The sequence below is a fragment of the Natator depressus genome, chromosome 3 (genome assembly GCF_965152275.1).
Source record: "Natator depressus isolate rNatDep1 chromosome 3, rNatDep2.hap1, whole genome shotgun sequence".
Taxonomy (NCBI): Eukaryota; Metazoa; Chordata; order Testudines; family Cheloniidae; genus Natator; species Natator depressus.
The window spans coordinates 101,816,209-101,838,487 of record NC_134236.1 but is presented as its reverse complement, the minus strand read 5'-3'; the positions used below and the strand labels follow the sequence as shown (position 1 = coordinate 101,838,487).

General features: G+C 44.1%; 2 protein-coding genes and 1 pseudogene across 2 annotated transcripts; all 3 read left to right on the top strand.

The window, feature by feature from the left end:
* The first annotated feature begins 1,504 nt into the window (after window positions 1-1,504).
* Window positions 1,505-2,434, top strand: LOC141984515 (trace amine-associated receptor 2-like). Its single transcript, XM_074947597.1, has one exon. It carries the CDS (start codon window positions 1,505-1,507, stop codon window positions 2,432-2,434), a length of 930 nt encoding a protein of 309 aa, XP_074803698.1.
* An 8,595-nt stretch (window positions 2,435-11,029) lies between these two features.
* Window positions 11,030-12,048, top strand: LOC141984514 (trace amine-associated receptor 2-like; annotated as a pseudogene).
* Window positions 12,049-21,099: 9,051 nt separating this feature from the next.
* On the top strand, window positions 21,100-22,074 carry LOC141984004 (trace amine-associated receptor 4-like). The gene has a single exon (XM_074946951.1). It carries the CDS (start codon window positions 21,100-21,102, stop codon window positions 22,072-22,074), a length of 975 nt encoding a protein of 324 aa, XP_074803052.1.
* The last annotated feature ends 205 nt before the right edge of the window (window positions 22,075-22,279 follow it).

Genomic DNA, 22,279 nt, shown 5'->3' with positions numbered 1-22,279 from the left:
GGAAATGGGATCAGACCCTAACAGAGGGAAGAAAATAGAATTTGCCGTCTCTTGCTGCATAAGCAAGAATCTGCAGTGCAGAAAATAACATGCCGTGTTTTTAGAAAAAAGGATTTATATAATATTAAAATAATAACCCTTTGCAGATGGTGGACAGATACTGTATTTACATCCTCCTCAGCATTCATTTGGTTGACAGCCTTCAGATTTCTTCAGGGATAAAAGTGAAAGCTTACAAATAGTTCAAATAAGAGAGAATACAAACTTTATTGTTAGCTTGTTATATACATTTTGTTCAAAGTAATGTTCTGAAATGGCTAATACACAGGGTTTGATTCACCTCTCACTTATACTGGTGTAAATGAAGAGTAACTCCATTTCAATCAGTAGAGTTACAACAGTGTAAAACTGGTGTATGTGAGAAGAAAATAAAGACACGGATATTTGTTGTCATATGCTTTCTCGCTTTTACAACCAATTTTAGTTACAAATGTTCATGATGGGTACTTTATCCTCCATAGCATGTAAGCTTAGCATCAGCAGGAATAGCTGAAAGGCAGAGAGTGGAGTTTTGAATTTGTGACACTTGTAGGATCAGTGTTTGTAGAGTGTAACTCATTACCTGACTTCTCAAAGGTCTCCAGGGAAGTGTGAGCTGGGCACAAAACTCCCCTTACCAAACAGGCTTGCTCTGAACTAGTCAATTTGTTAAAAATAGCAGCTCTCAAACTGTGATTTGTGGGAAAGCAGTGGTCAGTTCCATGCAGTAGGAGGCTAGGAGAAGAAATAGTCCATGTGGGAGAATTCGTCTTACAAAGTGGCCCATAGAATGAAAAAATTGGAGGCCCAGCTAAGTAGAAGTTAAAATTACAGACCAGCACAAAACCCCCCCACACACACACATTATAACTGTAATTCTTTGCTTCCCCACCTCCCTTTTGAATGTTTGGCATTAATTAAAAGAGCTGATTTTGACATCTGTAGAAAATAAATAGCTTTTTAAAATGTGGAACTTAAGTAATAGATTGCACAAAAGAAAAGTGATACTAATAGTCAAATTAATGAGGTGAAAAAAGTATGTACTTTTAACATTTTTATTTAAAAACATTTTTGTAAATGATATTCATCATCATTTCCAGTGTCAACCCATGTAAATTACTTGAGCATCTATCAGAGAAATGATGGATAAAAACCTGGCCCCACTGAAATCAATAAGAGTTTTGTCTTTGACTTCAGTGGGACCAGGATTTCACCTGATAACTTTAAACAGTGTTTAATGGTTACTTCCAATTAACTTTATATTGTATTCTATGTTAGGAGCTGTAGTCCATTGGAAATGCCTGAACATTAAAACTGCACGTAAAAATATTGTCTATCTTAATAGGAAAATATCTGATAAAGGATTATGGCTTTTCCTAATATCTCCAAGGACCTGATTGATTGCTCTGAATTTGGAAATGGATCTTGTCCTGAAATGTTCAGATCATCAGGTGTTCGAGGTGCAATGTATTTGTCCATGACTGGAGCCATCTTCATCACCATCTTCGGGAATCTAGCCATAATCATTTCAATCTCCTATTTCAAACAGCTTCACTCTCCAACCAACTTCTTGATTCTGTCCATGGCTATTACAGACTTTCTTCTGGGATTCACCATTATGCCCTACAGCATGGTCAGATCTGTGGAGAACTGCTGGTACTTTGGGATCACTTTCTGCAAAGTCCACTATAGTTTTGATCTGATGCTCTGTGTAACTTCTATCTTCCATCTTTGTTCCATTGCTGTTGATCGCTTTTATGCTATCTGTTACCCACTGCATTATTCTAGCAAAATAACCATCTCTGTGATAAAGCGAATGCTAGCAGTTTGTTGGTCAATACCAGCTGCTTTTGCTTTCGGAGTGGTTTTCTCAGAAGCATATGCTTCTGGAATAGAGGGGTATCAGATTTTAGTTGCATGCTCTAGTTCTTGTCCAGTTATGTTTAATAAATTATGGGGAACAGTTTTGTTCACAGTTGGCTTCTTTACTCCTGGCTGTGTTATGATAGGAATTTATGTCAAAATTTTTTTAGTATCCAAAAAGCATGCACGTGTTATGAGCAGCATGCCTGAAAATGCAAATCGTGAAAAGCCAAATCAACTTTCCAAGAATAAAGACAGGAAGGCGGCTAAGACACTAAGTATAGTCATGGGGGTGTTCCTGATATGCTGGTTTCCATGTTTCTTCACAATTTTAATTGACCCATTTTTAAATTTCTCTACTCCTGCAATGTTGTTCGATGCCTTAACGTGGTGTGGCTATTTTAACTCTACCTGTAATCCATTAATATATGGTTTTTTCTACCCATGGTTTCGAAAAGCACTGAGATACTTATTAGGTAAAATATTCCAGACACACTTCTGTACAGCTAGTCTGTTTCCTGAAAATCAATAATGTGTCTGGTTATAACAAATAAATCCAGTGGTGATTTTCAGTTAAAAAAGGGGGCATAGTTTGGTTGAATAGTATAGTGTAAAATTAAAGATGTCTTATTCATCTGTCATAATTATTATTGCAGAATGCTATCATCTAATAGTTTTCACTGATTATCTCCCAACAATATGCAGTGGCAATACAGAGTGAATGATTATGTTTAAGTAAGCGCTCAGTAGAAAATGTCAGTACATGTCTCTCATAATTCAGTAATATATATACTGTGACAAAGTTCCTCCTCTGCCTTGGTGGGTCCTATGCTTATCGGTGGATTTGCTCGCCTTGGAGATTCACGGCAGCCCTCAGTTTGGCCACTTTTGCTAGTGGCTCAAACCTGCCATTAACTCAGCTAACCTCATCACTGACTTTCACAAGTGCACGTGGATGCACATGCCCCCCGCCTTGGACTGCGTCCCCCCTACCCCTGTGGCAGACCCCCACTTTTGCCCTTACTACCTGCCCCACCTGACCCTTGCAGCTTTTTCCTGCCCCCCCCCCTTTGCCCCAGCCCTTGGCCACTTCACTTTGTTTGCTTGCCCTGCCTTTTCTCACTGCAGTTTTTGTTTGCCCCATCCCAGCTTCTGAAGCTGGCCCCTTGGTTTCCCTGTCCTACCTCCAGCCTGGTTATTTCCCCCCACCCCCGCCCCCAACGCGGTCCCCCTGCCCTGACTGGCCCTTTGCTCTGTGTGCCCATGCCCCTCCCATGTGCGTGCCCCTCCCCTGTTTCAGTTTGAACCCCTGCCTCACTGCACCCCCGCAATGCTATTATAACCCCTCCTCCCCTAGGGCAGCTAGAGGAGCCGGAATCCCATCCTGTGTTGGTGACTGAACCCCCACCTCCAGCCGTTGCCTTCATAGGCTGCCCTTATCCACCTCCCAACCCCCACTTCCGGTGCCCTCCTCCCCTGCCTGCAGCCTAGTGGGGAGGAGTGGTCAACCTGTTTCCCCCTTTCCCTACCCCCTCTCCAGTGTTTCTCCTCCATCCCTGCTCATTATGGTGGGGTACAAGGTGGGTGGGACCCCTCAGGCAGACCCCACTGCTCCTCCTCCATCTGCCCCTCATCACTCTCTCTGGCTCCCACCTCAACCGCCACTGCTGAACCATCTGCTACTGCCCCTGCTGGGGCACCAGCAGTGGCAGGCAATGGGGTGAACTCCACTGCTGCCATGTCCCTCGCCCCCTCCGATTCTGGGGAAGACCCCCCCAGCCGGCAAGAAAGGCCAGGGCAAAAAGAAGGGTAAGGGCCCCTCCAAAAAGACGAGGCCCTCCATGGTAGGGGCTGCCCCCACTGCTGCCGCCCCGCCACCGGCTGTGGCTTCCCTCCCTGCTGCTCCTTCCTCCAGCTCTGGGGGGAGGGGCTTCTCCCGGCCCCCAAGGCGTACGCCCAGGTGACGGTGGCTCTCCCGCCTGCCACTACGTCATCTCTACTGCCTCTGCTACCATCTCTGGTGGCCGGGGCCCATTCCCCACCTTGACCAGGAAGCACTTGCGGGCGTTGGCGGGGGTGGTGGGGCCCACGGCTATCGTGGTAGCCTCCAAAATGTATGGGAAGGTCATCTTCTTCCTGGCATTGGAGGCCACTGCCCAGGAGGCGGTGGAGAAGGGCCTGGCTGCCAGCGGCCCTGGCTGCCCAGCGCCTGGAGCCACCCCTCCTCCTTCCCAGCCCACCACTGCTCCTGCTTGGGCCCAAGGATGAGGCAATAAAGCAGTTGGAACGGGAGGTCTTAGAGCTGGAGAGGTGTCTGGCCACCAGCCCCGAGGATCCATCCGTCTGCGGAGTGTGCTGGGAGAAGTGGGAGGAGCTCCGGGCCCTCGAAGACCATCAGGCCCCAGAGTGCCTTTGTTTGATCCCGCATCCGCCTCCTTCGGAAGATGGATCACGGCTCCCACTTCTTCTATGCCCTGGAGAAAAAGAGGGGGGCCAAGAAGCACATCAGCTGCCTTCTGGCAGAGGACAGCACCCCCTCACAGATCAGGAGGAGATGTGCAGGAAGGCCAGGACCTTGTATGCAGGTCTTTTCTCCCTGGATCCGACTGATCCTAATGCTTGCAGAGTGCTCTGGGACAGACTCTCGATGGTCAGCGCGAGTGACCGAGACCGTCTAGAGCTGCCTCTCACTCTGGCTGAGTTCTGGGAAGCCCTCCGCCGCATAGCCACCAATAAATCTCCTGGTATGGACAGGCTGACCATGGAGTTCTACCACGTGTTCTGGGACGTCTGCGGCCTGGACCTTGTCACCATCTGGGCCGAGTCGTTGGAGAGTAGGGTCTCCCCCTGTCATGCATGTGAGCCATGCTCGCCTTGCTTTTAAAGAAGGGGGACCCCGGTGACCTTCGGAATTGGCATCCTGTCTCGCTCCTCAGCATGGACTACAAAGTCATAGTGAAAGCCATCTCGCTGTGGCTGGGGTCCGTGCTGGTGGACGTGGTCCATCCCGACCAGACCTACACCCTTCCTGGGGCGTACCATCTTTGATAATCTGTATTTGGTCTGGGATCTCTTGGAGCTCGGATGTAGGTGATAGTCTGTTGTTCGCCCTTCTGTCCCTGGATCAGGAGAAGGCATTTGACAGGGTGGACCATGGGTATCTCCTGGGCACTCTGCGAGCATTTGGCTTCGGACCCCAATTTGTGGGCTTTCATGAGGTGATGTACGCCTCCGTGGAGTGTCTGGTCAGGCTCAACTGAACCCTGATCGAGCCAGTCAGCTTTGGGCGGGGAGTATGGCAGGGGTGCCCCCTCTCGGGCCAGCTGTACACTCTGGTGATTGAGCCCTTCCTCTGTCTCCTCCGCCAGAGGCTGATGGGGTTGGTGCTGGGAGATCTAGAGCTGCGGTTGGTCCTGTTTGTGTATGCCGATGATGTGCTCCTTTTGGTCCAGGACCCGGGTGACTTGGTGCGGGTGGAGGCTTGCCAGGCCATATACTTGGCAGCCTCCTCTGCTCGAGTCAACTGGGTCAAGAGCTCTGGCCTGATGGTCAGGGTCGGGTGGCAGGCGAGATCCCTCCCACCCGTGCTTCAGGCCATCTGGTGGAGCCTGGGTCCGCTGCTCTATCTCGGCGTTTACCTTTCTGCCACTCATCTGTCTCTGCTGGAGAACTGGCAAGGTTTAGAGGGCAGGGTGACAGAGCTGCTCCAGAAATGGACAAGACTACTCCAGTGCCTCTCCCTCTGAGGGAGGGTACCGGTGCTCAATCAGCTAGTCCTGTCCATGCTTTGGCACTGGCTCAACACCCTGGTCTTGGCCCTGGGCTTCTTGGCCAACCTCCGGACATTGGTTCTGGAATTCTTCTGGCCAGGACTGCACTGGGTCTCTTCAGGGGTCCTCCACCTGCCCTTGGAGGAGGGAGGGCAGGGCCTGAAGTGCCTGCGCGCTCAGGTCCATGTCTTCTGCCTCCAGGCCCTGCAGAGGCTCCTTTATGGTGCAGGTAGTCTGGCGTGGAGCATACTGGCGCATGCCTTCCTGCGCTGCTTCTGAGGGCTCCGATATGACCGGCAGCTCCTTTATCTCCATCTGAGAGGTCTTTACCAAGACCTCTCTGGGTTGCTAGTCTTCTACCAGGACCTCCTCCAGACCTGGAAACTGCTCTCGGTGACCAGGTCCATGGCAGCCACTGAGGGGGTGGATCTCCTCACAGAGCCCCTGCTACACAGCCCCCAGCTCCGTGTGCAGGTGGCGAAGTCCCCCTTGGTCCCACAGAGGTTGATCCTGGCAGACGTCACCAGAGTTAGAGACCTCTGGACTATGACCAGGGAGACTGGCTGGATCCCCTGATGTTCGCTCGGCACATGGGGCTCTTCAGGCCTCGTACTCCCTGGCGCGTACTTCAGGAGGTGAGGGCCACTTTACTGCCCACTGCTCGGGTTTTCCTCAACCGGGTCCTGTGAGAGGGCACACCCCGCCCACCCTCCATCCCAGGCCCTCCAGACCTTTTCATTGGGCCCCTGCTCTGTGGACCTACCCGGCCATCCCACCCCTTTTCCGCCAGCTGGCTGCATGATCTGCAGCCGGTCTGCTTCCAGACCATGCCAAGGAAGCATCTATACACGCTCATGCTCCACACCCTTCATGTCCTCACCCTCATGTCCCACCCCAACACAAAGTGGTGGGACCTCCTGCCACCTCTGGAGGGTGAGGAGCCCCAGTGGGCCAGTCTATATTCCACCCTGGTCCCGAGGCCTGCTGGGGACACCAGCTGGTGGCTCCTTCACAGAGCCGTGAGCACAAGCGTGTACTTGGTGCAGTTCACCACTGTCCCAGACACCTGCCCCTTCTGCGGCATGAGGGAGACCCTGGCACATGTTTACCTGGAGTGTGCCAGGTTGCAGCTCCTATTCCAGCTCCTCTTAAACATCCTCTTATGTTTTTAGTTGCACTTTTCCTCTCACCTTCTCATCTATGCACTCCCTATCCATGGCCCCACGAAGTCACTGGACCTCCTTGTCAACCTCCTCCTAGCCTAGCCAAAATGGCCACCTACAAGACCAGGGAGAGGAAGTTGGCTGATGGGGTCTCCTGTGACTGTGGGTCCTATTTCTGATCGGCCGTCCGTTCACGCATCCGGGCAGAGTTCCTCTGGGAGGCGTCTGCTGGCTCCCTTGACACCTTTGAGGAGCAGTGGGCACTGTCCAGGGTTCTCTGCTCAGTGTCCCTGTCAGCTTCCCTTCATTTAGCCCTCTCACCTCACTCCTGTCGCTGTTTTATCTTTAGTTGTCCCCCGTACTTGCTTGGTATCCCGGTCCTGTGGATACTCCCCTTAGGCTGGTGGGAGGTCCTTTAGTAGTGGGCAGGCTTCTGCCCACCCACTTCCTGGATCCCAATAGGATCACTCTCCTGTAGCCATCTGGCCCGAACCTGTCACAATATATTTGCAAAGGATTATCAATCTAAATGAACATTTGCAACCAGAAAACGATGAAGCAGAACAACACCTTCAACAAAAGAATGGATTAAGCAAAGCTTGCCCAAGATGAAAAGTTCATGTTAAGTTCTACATGAAACAGATATACAGGTGTGGACTTGGTAACAAAGAGCTATCACCTGACTTACCAAAACAAAATCCCTACTTATGATTAATAGATCCTTAGGGAGAGCCAATTGGAGAGAGGCTGTGTGCAGCAGCCCATCAGGGCCAGGCTGGCCCATATAAGAAGGGCTGCAGAGCAGCTTCCGTCACTCCCTGGAGCTTGAGGAGGGAGGAGGACTGGCTGTCTTGCAGGCTGAAGGCAGCAAGCACCCTGGGCAGAGCAGTGCTGCAGGCAGAGACCCAGGGAGCTAAAGGCAGCCTGTTTTACCGAGGGGGAGACTAAGGGCTGGTCTACATTAGGAAATTAGATCAGTATAATTACATGGCTCAGGGATGTGAAAAATCCATATCCCTGAGTGATGCAGTTAAACTGACCTAACCCCTGGTGTAGACAGCATTAGGTTGGTGGGAGAATTCTCCTGTCAACTTAGCTACCACCTCTCAGGGAGATGGATTCCCTATGCCAATGGGAGAACTCCATCTGTTGGCATAGGTTGTGTCCTCACTGAAGGGCTACAGTTGTGCTGCTGGAATGTTTAAGTGTAGACAAGCCCTAAGGCAGAGAGGGTAAGTGATTTATCCAAAGTGCAGAAAAAGTCAGTGTTAAGAGTATAAAGTAGTACTCAGGCAATCCTGTCAACCTGTCTTCTGTTCTAACACCAGAAACATGCCATTAACTTTTATACAACACCCTGGAACATAGGACAAGAATGAAGGACAATCGTTACTGAGCCAAATTTCCATAGTGGTAATGTTTCTGGATATATTCTGTAGGATAGTGAAAAGCAGGATGTGACAACATACTATCAGTACAGTGGGAAGCAAAGGAAAAGATGATAAATCCTTCCTGCCATTCAAAATGATCAGAAAGGCATTTAGACTGACTAACCACAAATGCACCAAAATTCAAACATTGTGTATTTTTGTTTAGGAGCAAATCTTGTTTAGTAGTTGCCTTTGCCGCAAATCTATTGTGCACTTTGACCAGAAGACAGTAATTACCTTTCATAGAAAAATCACCATAATTTTAAAGCCAGAGAAGGGAGTAATTATGTTAACAGAAATCATGGCTTCAAAATTATGGTATTTTCTTAAGAGTCATCTCTAATCAAAAGATTGGAGCCATTTAATTGCTGAAGGTAAAAGAAAAAAATGGAGGTGGCAAAGGAAGCAGAAACCAACGTTGAGATCTGGGGAGAGCAGATTAGTACCCCCAAGAGATTTTCCTTCATTTACTTACTAAAGGCCAAGTAGTTCTCGGGTTTTTTCCCAAATCTCTTGAGATCTGTTTGTAAAGTTATAAAAGCACAGCGTGTTGTATCCATTGGTAATTCCAGGCAGTCACTCTGAGCAAATCTCCCCTTAAAGTTCAATATTACCCTTTGCACAAGCAGGGGAACAATAAGAAAGTTGTTTTAAAACCAGCCTGTGATCTCTCAAGGCTTCCCCTGGACATAGGCACGTAAGGGGAGGGAAAATGATGTGTGTGTGAAATGCATGACTGGACTCTTGTATTGCCTATATTTGTGTTTTATTTTTAAGACGAGCTACTGCAACAGAGATTACAGGACTGTGAGCTACCCACTGAAATCATAATCTTCTATGTTGGCAGACCTCCAACCCCTGCTGAGCTCCATAGATTTCTATGCTGCTCTACTGGGGCTCCTTGGTCCACCTACATGGAGCCACTTCAGGACCAGAGCCTAAGAGTTTATTTCTTTTCTCATTGAAGTTAATGGCAGGGATCCCACTGAGTTCAGTGGTACAGGATCAGGCTTTAAATGCTGCTTTATATGAAAAGTTGAATTAGGCATGAAAGTGATATCAGCTTCTCCTTTTAGGTCTTATTTTAATGTAGAACACTAGTTTCAAACAAGGAATGCAGAATCATGTCAGTAGTTTCTCCTAGAGACACTGTTACATGGGAGAAAACAGAATCTACCCCTTGTGTGCTCTCCCCAGACCTGAGTGTCTGCAATTCAGAAATAACATGCATTGAAAAAAGATTAAGATAAAATATGAACTGTGTGGGCATATGGCTCATCCTACTTACACTGTGTCTGCTGCCATACCAAGGGTTGCCAACAGAGGGCATTCAAGGTGAATTGTGAACCCAAAATAAATCCTTGATATCCTTTACTGCTTCTTTATGATGCCCCTTCTCTGCATTGCCTAGGCTAAAACTGAATGTCCTTTCCTCATTCAGTTGGAAATGAGATTAAAGTCAGTTCTTTCCCAGATGTCAAGTTCCCCCAGGGAGGAGAGTAACTGATACGTAAATATAAATGTAAAAATAAACAGACTGAAGTTCTCCCAACCTCTTGACTGCCCTCTGACCCGTGTTTACAAACATAGTTCATGAAATTGTCTTGGAACATCAGAATAGACCAGCAAAGACCAAAAGCAACTTTTAAAATAATTTTGCTTCATAGTTCACAGTTGAAAATATGTAATGAGAATAAAAACCACAAGCTGTATTAGTAACTTTTAATATGCTGTTGTCCAGACAAAGGTTCCTCGGCCTATGTGCAAAATGCTGCTTCTAATGATTAGCAACAATTTTATTGTTGCCAAAAAGGCAGACGTCTAAGCACATCCAATCTCGCCCAGTGTAAATGGTACTACTTGAATAGTGAGTGACCCACTGACTTTGATGGGACTACTCACGTAGATAAAGTTATCCACATGCTTAAATGCTGGTAGTGTTGTAGTCATAGCTAACAATGCAACAAAATGTTATCAGCTTGTTTCTACCTCAGGAATTCTTATTTTCTTATCCTTTAGATGATACGCCTAACCAACTTTTGTCCTACTTTTCTGATTTATTTCACTCTAATCGCTATAAATGTCTGTACTGAGGACAACTGAAGACTTTGTGACAGACAAAATGCACCTGATTTTCTGAATATGTTTTCCCTGGAAAACCTTAGTGCACTGAGAAAACTTGGTCATATTTTCAATATAAAACTGTATTTCTGTATTCAGGATCAAAATCTGAAATGACTCCTGGGATTCTTGAGGAGGACTGCCTGACTGCTTGAAGAAAATGCCTGGAGAGAATCAACTAGCCCACTACATCCATTACAGAGCCTATAACATGAATGTTTTCAATGGTTGATAAATTACAAGATATATTTTAATCTAATATTGTCAGTGAAGATCTGGTGACCTTTATGTTAGCACACCACTCAGCACATAGGGACCTGGTCTTGCTTGGGATTCAGAGCACTACTGTAATACAAATAATAAAAAACTAATCAGTTTATTAAAGCTAATCATATAAAATAGGGATGAAAAATACACAATATTTAATTCACTGCTCTTCCGTTCCCTCCCTGAATACCTACTATTTAATCTATTTAATTTTATCATATTGTTTTACATCAGCTGAGCTTATTAAATAGTTACTGTCAACTAACTGTATGTTTTATTCTAATATATGAGCTATATTGTTACGAACATTACAAGTCACATACAAATATTATTGTCCTACCATATTAGCTAAAAGTTTATGGTTTCTCCTAATACAATGAAGAACTTTATTGATTGCTCCAAATTTGGAAATGGATCTTGTCCCGAAATGTCCAGATCATCAGGTGTTCGAGGTGCAATGTATTTGTTCATGACTGGAGCCATCTTCATCACCATCTTTGGAAATCCTGCCATAATCATTTCAATCTCCTATTTCAAACAGCTTCACTCTCCAACCAACTTCTTGATTCTGTCCATGGCTATTACAGACTTTCTTTTGGGATTCACCATTATGCCCTACAGCATGATCATGTCTGTGGAGAACTGCTGGTACTTTGGGATCACTTTCTGCAAAGTCCACTATAGTTTTGATCTGATGTTCTGTGTAACTTCTATCTTCCATCTTTGTTCCATTGCTGTTGATCGCTTTTATGCTATCTGTTACTCACTGCATTATTCTAGCAAAATAAGTTTTCCTGTGATAAGGCAATTGCTAGCAGTTTGTTGGACAGTGCCAGTTGCTTTTGCTTTTGGGATTGTTTTTTTCAGAAGCATATGCTTCTGGAATAGAAGGCTATAAGATTTTAGTAGCATGCTCCAGTTTGTGTCCCATTGTGTTCAACAAATCATGGGGAACAGTTTTGTTCACAGTAGGTTTGTTTGCTCCTGGCTGTTTCATAATAGGGACATATGGAAAAAAACCTGTAATATCCAAAAAGCATGCGCGTGTTGTGAACAACATGCCTGATGATGCAAACAAACATTAGACATCAGCTTTCCAAGAAAAAGGCCAGAAAGGCTGCTAAGACTTCGAGTATTGTTATGGGGGTGTTCCTGATATGCTGGTTTCCATGTTTCTTTACAATCTTAATTGACCTATTTTTAAATTTCACTACCATGTTAGCTTTGTTTGATGCTTTAAACTGGTTTGGTTACTTCAACTCTACCTGCAATCCATTAATATATGGCTTTTTTTATCCATGGTTTCAGAAAGCATTGAAATACATCTTAGGAGGTAAAATATTCAACCCACACTCTCGTACAACTAATCTTTTTGCTAAAAATCAACCACAATAGAATATCTGAAATGGAAAACAAAAGCCAATAGCAAAAAACAAACAAAAACCCCTCTATGAATTATGCTCAAATAAATTTGTTAGTCTCTAAGGTGCCACAAGTACTCCTGTTCTTTTGTAGATACTCATTGTTCAGTATACGTGGTCTGAAAGATGCAATATACAGAACACTTTCACCAAACACTTTTTTCTTTATTTTTTATAAAAAGACCTTATGTTTTGTCATGATTTTAATTTATTCTTTTTTTCATATACCCCTTTTTTAGGGTAGTACTTAATTTCTTAATATGGAATGGGTGGTTAAACTCTATGTTGAATACATGTCTTTTTAAACGTATGGTTTCAGAAATCATTTGAATATTAGATAAAATATTTAATCCACATTCCTGTATGAGTACAGCTAATCTGTTTTCCGAGGCACACTGTAAGTGACTTCTTAGAGCAAACGTAACTGATATTAACAGTGTAACTCTTTGTCCTCCTCTAGTGGCTGCACCATTGTAGATGTTTGAGTCTGCTACTGCCTCCAAGCAAATAGATCCGGTGTGAAATTCTGGCCCCACTGAAATCAATGGGAATTTTGCAGTTGACTTCTCTGGAGGCAGGATTTGAACCCTGTTCCTTTAGCTCAGACAATTGAAGCTGATGGTTTTTGGTCCAGAAGTCATATATTCAGTCCTCACAGATGACCCACTCAGACGTGTTGTTATGCAATATTAATATTTAGTTAATAGAAGCCCCCATTATATTCATGGTAACATATCTTGTAGAGCTAGATTTAAATTTGACATTAAAGATTTAATATAGAATCATAGAATATCAGGGTTAGAAGGTCATCTAGTCCAACCCCCTGCTAAAAGCAGGACCAATCCCCAAATCGCCCCCTCAAGAATTGAACTCACAACAAATTGGCCCTGGGTTGAGCAGGCCAATGCTCAAACCACTGAGCTATCCTGCTAAACTACAAGGTACTGGGTTATTTATTTACTATTTTGTTATATTTGTAGTGATCTCTCATTACTTCAGCACCAGTACATTTCTTTGCTGAATTTTTAACACAGGTAGCATGAATAATATCCATGTGGATCTCAGAAGGAGTGCGCTTAAAACCCAAAGTGTCAATTGCTTCCTCAAAAGCAGATAGGATTGATATAGCTAGGAGCTATCTGACAAGCTGGCTGCTTGCAACTCACTGATGAAAGTTAGAGATTCTTAGGGTGGAGTGTGAACAAGTCCCACCTCCCATGAACAGGTATGGAAATCAAGGGCCTGATTCAGTGCCCTTTAATTCAATGGAAAGATGTGCAGTGAATTCAGTGAGCATTGGACCAGACACCAAAGCAGGGAATGGAGCTCAGGGAAAGAGAGATTTGGCATCTGGAGAGACAAATGGCAGGAAAAAAAACCATCATCTACATTTTCAGTTGTAAACAATGGCCTCTGAAACTCTTTAAAGGAGGCACTCAGATCCCATGTGCTAAAATTACCTAGATAAATAGTATGGAAAATCTCCTGAGCAATAATAAGTCAGCAGAGGGCACTGTGATGAAACAGCTCTGGGTGACTCTGCTACTGCTTTTCTGGGTCCTGACCAGATAGAGCAGCCAAAAGAGGGAAGGTTCCCTGGCAGCTGGGATGGCTGGAAATCGGTAACAAAGTGACAAAGGCAGCTGTTCCTGGCCAGATCTAAGCATGGGAGAGCTGGGAATGGTTGTGGGTGCAGGTGGTGATTTAAGACTGAAAGGGCATGTATGTAAACAGTATAAATAAGGGTATATGCATCGTGTAAATAAACAAATTGCACTAAACGTATCTGTGATGTTAATTTCTCTCCTTCAATGGAAAATGACCTGCTGCAAGGCCTGAAAATTCACCACTCCTCAGCCAAGGGGCAACAATACATTAGATAAAATATCTGGATTTGGAGGCAACAAACTACAAATGTTTCTGATGTTTGTATGTTAAATGGCTTCACTATAGTCACTGCCAGAATTACTCTGATTTAACATAATGATTTAACAGACTCAGAAATTCTCTCTCTCTCTCACACACACACACTCTCTCTCTCTCTCTCTCTCTCTGTTTCAAAATGGTTTTATAGCTTCCTGTTACCTAATTCAGTAGCCACACTGAAATTTTCAAATGTGGAGGCCTAAAGTTCGTTCCAAAATCCATATTTAAACCCTGCAGAAGCTCATAGTACCTTTCTAGGTGCCTAAATATGGATTCAGGAGCTAATTTTAGACACCCAAGTTATTTTAAATATTGATCAGAGTGTGCCATCAACATACCGCACAATTCCACATTAGTTGGCCCAGTACATTGCATGTACTCCAATAATAACATTGCTTCTGGATTGAAAATCCTCAGTTTTAGCCATGAACCTTCTTGGTAGAGTAGTACTTTGGCATTGGAGAAATTGTGAAGTACACTTTTTTGGCTGTAGAAGTATTTCTTCTCAGCCAGCCTTAGTCCTACATGAGACACAGGAGATACTAACAATGCACCTCTTCTGATGAACATAGCTTTGTGGAATGGTAGCATAGAAGTATCTTTGCTGTTGGGGGAAAAATACTCACTTTTAATTAAATCAGGTGTGTTATTCTCTCCCACATATAAACACTGCAGATCTGCCCCATTTTCCATATCACTGAATACCATGGAAAATGGCTTTTCAAATGCATGTCAGCCTATACATCAAGAATAGACCTTGTTGATCTTATTGGACCAAAAGTGATCTTAAGACATTCTCTTCCACCTTCAGTGAGTCTATCTGTCCTTTTGTTAGTGTCTGACTCCTGCTCTGCCTGTCCCAGCCGTGACCAGTGCCGTCTACAGATCCAATGATTTTTGTTCACACAAGTGTTCTCTTCGTTAACCTTTCTTATTCTGACATATTATAGCTAAAAGATGTCACTCACAAATCCCTGTAGATTTATACAATGCCTGCTTATGGCAAGGATGTATAATTTTTACCTGTAAATACCTGTGTACTCCTTTGTGTCACAGGATGAGTTGTTCTGGATTGGTGTTTTGTATTACCTTCTGGAGAATACAACAGATAACGCAAGCAAAAATGGGCAGAACATATCTTAGCCTTTCTGCTACATATCCACTCTAGAATAAAATTAAAGAACATCCAAACAATCACAGGACCTTGGACAAGAATCCTTGGCTGAAGAATCTCATGAGAACAAGTTTTCTTTTGAGATATGTGTTATTTACTGTTCTGAGGTCTAATTCAGCAGAGCAACTTAAGGATTTATTTAACTCAGTAGAACTGAACCTTGTGTTGAAAGTGAAGTACATGCTTTAGTGCTTTGCTCAGTAAGGATGGTCTCCTGAAGTAAGGCCTTGGATAGAGCTAGGGATACAGTGAGAACAGTTTGCCTTGTGGTATTTCACTACTTGTATGACTGGTCGTGGCTTGAATTTAGATGTGCAGAGACACATGGTCAGAACAATCTTTCAAGAACCTTCATAATGTTTAGGGGGTTGAAATGGTCGAAAGCGGAGGTGTGGAAGTAGAAAAATGTGAATGAGACACTTACTATTTGTGGAATATTTTGTGCATCCCTAAATGTAACTGACCATCTTTGGACTCCCTTTCCCTTATGAGCCATCCCCCTGTTTTAGAAGTCATTAAAGTGGTTCCTTTTTTTCATTTATCTCAGTTGATAATTATTATAATTTAACATGTACATTACGTAAGCAGGGAAATAGTCCTGCTATTGTGGGGAACTTTCCTGGCTTCTGCACTACCCCGGTGAATTGGGCTAGTGAAAGGATCTGAGTCCTCACTCCCACTTCCTTTACCCAGTGGCCTCCCTGCCCTTGAGGACTCCCATTCCACTCTCCTGTCTGGCAGAGTCCTTGTAACCCCAACAAGGCTGGGCCCAGGATTCTTGGGGGGCTCGACCCCCAACCCTGCTGTGGTCACCTAGGACAGGGGCTAGGGTGTCCCCACTCCGGGGTACTCTCTCTGCACTGGGCACTTCTCTGACCCACTGACCATTATATACAAGTTAAAGCAAATGCAAGTTATTTAATCAACAATTAATTTTTAAAAGAATAAGGAAAAATGGGAAAGGTTAAAGGAAACACATCAACCTGCTCTGTGGCAGGGAACATCACAAACAGTGTCTCTGGAATGTCAGGGCAGTTCACAGTCTGTTCCTTGTAAGTCCCAGGCCGCCTTCTCAGGCCCTGGCTGTGCTGCAGGGATGCTGTGGGTTGGACACTTGCTCTGGTGGTGGCCATACCCTTTCAGGCTCTAAGTGGTAGGACCCTTCTTCCCAGTGTCACCCCCACCCTGTCGGGGTTATGATCCAAGCCTGGCCTACAGAGCCTCTTGGCTGAGGCGTCTCCTTGTGCTGGGCCCACTGCCCAGGGTTCCCCTCGGTCTCCCCAGCTGCTCACCGCACCCAGCTCCAGACTGCTCCAGCCCCAGCTCCACCACTCGGTCTCAGCACTGCTGCTGCTGCTCTGCCTCCAGCTGCCTGGGCTGCTTCTTTGGCCCCTCTGCCTCTGGTTGCTGCAGCTCTGCTCCCAGGACAGGTCTGCTCTGCAGGCTGCTTCTGTGACTCTGCTCCCAGCACTGACCTGCTTCCTGGGCTGCTTTTCTGGCCCCTCTGGCTCTGGTTGCTGCAGCTCTGCTCCCAGGACAGGTCTGCTCTCTCTGGGCTGCTTTTCTGGTCCCTCTGGATCTGGCCCAGCTCTGCTCCCCAGCTTAGCTTGGGCCCCTGCTTTCTCCTTAGCTCGGTCCCACTCTGTCTGACCGAGGCAAATCCAGCTCACACGGAGGATGGGACCTCCTTGGCCTCCTGACTCCCTGATTACCCTGCTCGCCCTGTCATTCAGGCTGACCTGGAACATTGGCCTCTCCCCATTGTTCCTGGGGGCTGTCAGTCTCAGGGTCCTGATTCCCCATCGACCTTTCCCCCTTTTTAGTACTGGGAGCTAGCAACTAAAACACCCCCACTGAATGTTAGTAAGGTGGCAACAGTCCCCTTACAATTGCAACAGAATATAGAGACCTCAGACAGGTTAGGGTCCCATCAACACTAGAAAAAAAGGGGTTCCCCTCATGGAAAATATTAGTGAAAGTGAAAAATCATTCATTTTGGTTGGAAAATGCTTGTGGTTTTTTGCCACTCTAACGCCTCCTGGGAGTGCTAGTTCAAGTGCCTCAGGCCCCATTCTCCGCTATGGGCTGCGCTCCTTGGTTGGACTGTATCTTCTGTGATGTGCCACTGTCTCGCCTCTGGCTGAGTGGCGGTTAAATAGCATGAGAGTTCCATCGCCGTGGTCCATTATGGGGTGATGAAGTCTGGCTGTGGAGAACTGGAGTGGCATGTGGAGAGAGGAGAACTGGAGTGTCTGGCACTCAAAATACAATTCCTATGAGGCACTGTGACAGAAATTCAGAATTGAAATATTTTGGGTTTAGGATGAAATATTTTGGCTTGTAGCCATTTAGTTTTTTGATGAGAAATTCTAAATTTCCATTGAAAAGAGACACTTCTTGCAAAAAAAAAATGTGTTTAGCCAAAACCCCATTTTTCCAACAAAAAACAGTTTTGACAGAACATTTTCAACCAGCCCTACTGAGCAGAGTAAATGACAGCCCCTGTCATTTAAAGCTTATAATGTAAAAGACCTTCCATGGCTTTATATTGAACATATTGAAGTAGAAGCATCCTCCCATTTCCAAATTGGCTGTGAACCAAATCAAAATAATCTCCTCACTGGGTTGTTTATGCATAATTTTTTTCAGTTGCAGCAGCAGAATGAAGAGTTACAGAGTAAATCTGCCAAAGGAAAGACACGATAGGAGACTTGTGAACTCCTCAGAGACAGCTACAGGTCTTCTCTGCTGTATATATACTAGCAATCAGTTAATCTGATAAGAAAGGAGGAAAAATTTCAAATACATTTTCATTAAGCATTGCCACAAGGAGTCATAGCTTGGAAAAAAGCAATCAAACAAGCTTTGTGAGTTAATAAGAAAAAGATTTATACACACTTTGCAGGTAAGTTCTAAAACTGTTCATTGATTTGAATCAGAAGATTTTTTAACTGAAACCAAAGGCTAGAAATAAAAGCAAAAATCACAGCCAAAAATGTTTTCTATGAAGAGATGGACTATGGAGAGAGATCAGGTGAAACATTTTTCACTCCAATGTAATGATGTAACCAACTGCATTTTGTAAAGCACTAGAGGAACTGCAATTTATTTGATTTTCCAGTCTAAATATTGGACTGACTGTAATGAGAAAAAGGTTTCTTGTGATTTTTTCCGAGGAAATGTTTATCTCTGTGTCATAAAGATAACTTGAACCACTGTAAAATAAAGAAGTGAGTTGAATCTTAAATTGTCTGGCCAGATCATTCAGAAACTGACTAGAGAAAGACAGCTGGGTCATCTTCAACAATTTATGCTACGCCAGTGACAGATAGAACATCAGTTAATGAGCTGATAATTACCAATGTGAGGACTGCAGGGCTGGGCTAGAAATATTGTTTTTCATGAGATTGCAGTCTCTTACTGAGCACACACTCTGTGCTATTTCTTATGAATGTAAATGTCATATATATCCTTTCAAAGTACTAAGGCAAGATAATATACAAAGATCCTTTCCTGCAAACACTCTTATTCACTTGTGGGTAAAGAGTAAACACTGGTGCTATTCATGGGAGTAAAGTTATACACATGCTTAAATGCTTGTAGGAGTATACTTTATTAGACATAAGATCTGATATTGATTCCATCAAAGTCAGTGTTAAAACTCTTGATGACTTTAATGGGGTAAGGATTTGGCCTATAAATAGACCTGATACTTTCTATATCTCTGATGTAAGAAGTAGAGAGGTGAATGATCACAAAATGTTAAACATACCCACAGCATAATTGGCTTTTGGGTGCTTGATTATTTATATAAGATAAAGAACCCTATTATAATAACTCTACATTTTGATATCAGCCTGGCATACCTGTTTTAAACATGTAATATGTTTATAATGGTAAATGTTCATATTCTTATCATGCAGTGGAGTTTCCAAAGGATTTTAGAAAAGTATGCCAGAAAGCTTTCATGTACTCTGTTGTACAGAAATAGCTTTATATGAACCTGACAAGCTGGGAAAAAGAAAACAAAAACAGGAATAGGTGAGGGACAAGTAAAGGGGATAGTTAAGACAGGAGAAGGGATATGGACCTAAAGAATTGAAAGGAGGAAGAAATGGGGCTTGCAGAGGGGATAGTTGATTTGATTAAAATCTGTATTCTATTGAAGAACGAGTCCCTGATGTATACATAATCTAAGTATCTAATTAAATTTGGGGACCTTGTAGCATGAGAAAACCCCAAAACTTGAGTCTTGTGGTTTATGATGTTGCTAGAAACTCTTGTTGGAATTACTGGGGGAATACAATTCCTTAGTTTACTACTGTGAAATAATGTTAATTAAACTCCCAAATTCTAATAACGTATACATAGCATGTGTGTACATTTATGTATATGTGCGAATACATGCACACACTAGCATATACGATGTACCTTCTCAGGCCATAGTGGCCACCTTCAAACTCCATCACTTTCATTCTATTGTACACGAAGAACTGTGCACCAGTTTGCTGGCATAAGGAATAGCATATAGAGGAGAGTGTGCAGACTGTAATGTGACAAATATGGTTTCTTCCTCTTACACATGTATATTTGTAATAGTAAATACTGGTTTAAATAAAAAAAAACCCAGAAGTCTTAAATAACAATTATCCATAATAAAGGATTAATACAGTTCACTAAAGTGGTGTCCTTTTACCTGTTTTTCAAATCTTTCAATACTTTGAGGCACAGATTGTGCAGCACACCTCAGTGACTCCTCAGCACGATGCGATTGTATTTCTCTTAATCCTAGCCAAGTAAATGTTGAGGGTATGCACCTCAGCGGATTAATATTACAATCAGAAACATGTCTGCAGGTATACACTCAGTGGCCTACTGGCAAGCATGCTAAAACGAGGAAGGTGTCAGTGAGTTTGTGTCACTCTTTTACCTTGAGGTCTGGCCAGCTTCACAAACTGCTGCATGTTAAAATCTTTATATCATCAACCATTTTGGATTTTCTGATGCTGTAATGTCTCTCCTAGAAGGATGAGTAGTACCTCCAGGAACAAAAATGTCTGAGATGATACGTAGAGCCGTGCAATCAGTGGTGGATTAGCCACTCGGCCAACGAGGCCCCGTGCCCTGGGGCTCCGGTCAATTGGGGAGGGCTCCAGAAAATGAGCTCCCCCGTGCCCTGACCCGCTCTACCTCCCCAACGCTCCTGCCGGGGAGCGCGGTTGGAGGGAGTGGGGAGGCCTGCCCTGCTTTTCGCGCCTGCCCAGCGCTCCTGCTTGGAAGTGGGGGAAGCCTCTGAACCTCGACCCTGCTCCCTGGCAGGAGAACCAGGCGGGCAGAGCAGGGCAAGTCCCCTGCGCCCAAACCCCATTTCCATGGCAGGAGTGTGGGGGAGGTGTACGGGGGGACTGCAGGTGGAAGAAGTGGAGAGGGGCCCCCACTTGCTCTGGCCCAGGGCCCCACAAAACTGTAATCCATCTGTGTTTGCAATACAGGTGAGTGTCGTACGTTTGAGGCTTTCATTGTGCAAAACTCTTATCATAGTGCTTATAGTGTTGAATGTGAACTCCCTAGCAAAAATATCCAATATTACTTAGAATTTTTGAGCACCTTAAGATTCAAAAGCATTTAGGAAATTCTTCAGCCTTTTTTTTTTTTTTGGTTATCATTGGGCCAAATTCTGCTATCTCTTATACTGGTGTAAGTCTGGAATAACTCCTCTAAAGTAAATGGGAATTGTTCTGAATTGATGTTTTTGCAACTGAGAGTAGAATTAGGGCCATTATTTTTAAGTGTTAATCAACTAATGTGAAACACAGGTCTGCAGATGTTGCTGCTGTTCATGTCACTTTGTTTATTTTTTCTTTTTCCCCAGGACTGGCTGTATTGTAATACTTTGGAAAAAGTTACTGTCATTGATCCCAAATCATGAATTCATCCCCCCTCTGGAGTCCACAGAATGTGCAGTATTGCTTTGACTTTGTTAACAATTCATGTCCTAGAAATGTAAGGTCTACAATCAGTCTTTGGGCTATGTACAGCTTCATGGTGGGAGCAATAGTGCTCACAATGGGTGGAAATATGCTTGTGATCATTTCCATCGCTCATTTCAAACAGCTTCACTCTCCAACCAACTTCCTGATCTGCTCCATGGCAACTACAGACTTTTTGCTTAGTTTCATGGTTATGCCCTACAGTATGATCAGGTCTGTTGAGTCATGCTGGTATTTTGGAGACCTCTTCTGCAAACTCCATACTTGTTGTGATATAATGCTCTGTACCACCTCTATTTTCCATCTGTGTTTTATCTCTGTTGACCGTTACTATGCGGTATGTGACCCACTGCATTATGTTACCAAAATAACTGTCCCTGTGATAGGACTGTTTTTACTAATTAGCTGGTCTGTCCCATTCTTATTGGCTTTTGGCCTAGTTTTCTCAGAGTTGAATATTGATGGCATTGAAGAATATGTGGCTTCCATTGATTGCAGTGGTTTCTGTACACTCATATTTAACAAGCTTTGGGGAGTGATGGTTTCTCTTATAGCCTTCTTTTTCCCAGGCACAGTGATGGTGGGGATTTATGTGCACATATTTACAGTGGCAAGAAAACATGCAAGACAAATTGCTAAAATCCCCAGTGCAATAATATGTGTCTCTGTAACGACAAACAACATCTCCACAAAAAAAGAGAGCAAAGCAACTAAAACTTTAAGTATAGTCATGGGGGTGTTTCTTTTTTGCTGGCTGCCTTTCTTTATTCTTACAATAGCTGATCCTTTTATTAACTTCTCAACACCTGAAGACTTGTACAATGCCTTCCTCTGGCTGGGCTACTTCAATTCGACTTGTAATCCAATCATTTATGGTTTATTTTATTCTTGGTTTCGCAAAGCATTTTAAATGATTGTGACTGGTACAATCTTCAGATCATATTCCTCTACTTTTACTTTGTTTCCTGCATACACTTAATTAACCAGGTAGGGCTTTTATGAATGGATTAGCATTAATAGATGCCTGTGCTATTTCTGGAGATCTTTTAGAACAGTTCACATAGTGCCCTATATCTTGACAATATTTACAAGAATCTGCACATGCTTTTGGAGAA

What these genes read in the sequence shown, in the direction of transcription:
- LOC141984515 (XM_074947597.1), top strand. Translation starts at nt 1,505, where the DNA reads ATGTATTTGTCCATGACTGGAGCCATCTTCATCACCATCTTCGGGAAT.
- LOC141984004 (XM_074946951.1), top strand. Translation starts at nt 21,100, where the DNA reads ATGAATTCATCCCCCCTCTGGAGTCCACAGAATGTGCAGTATTGCTTT.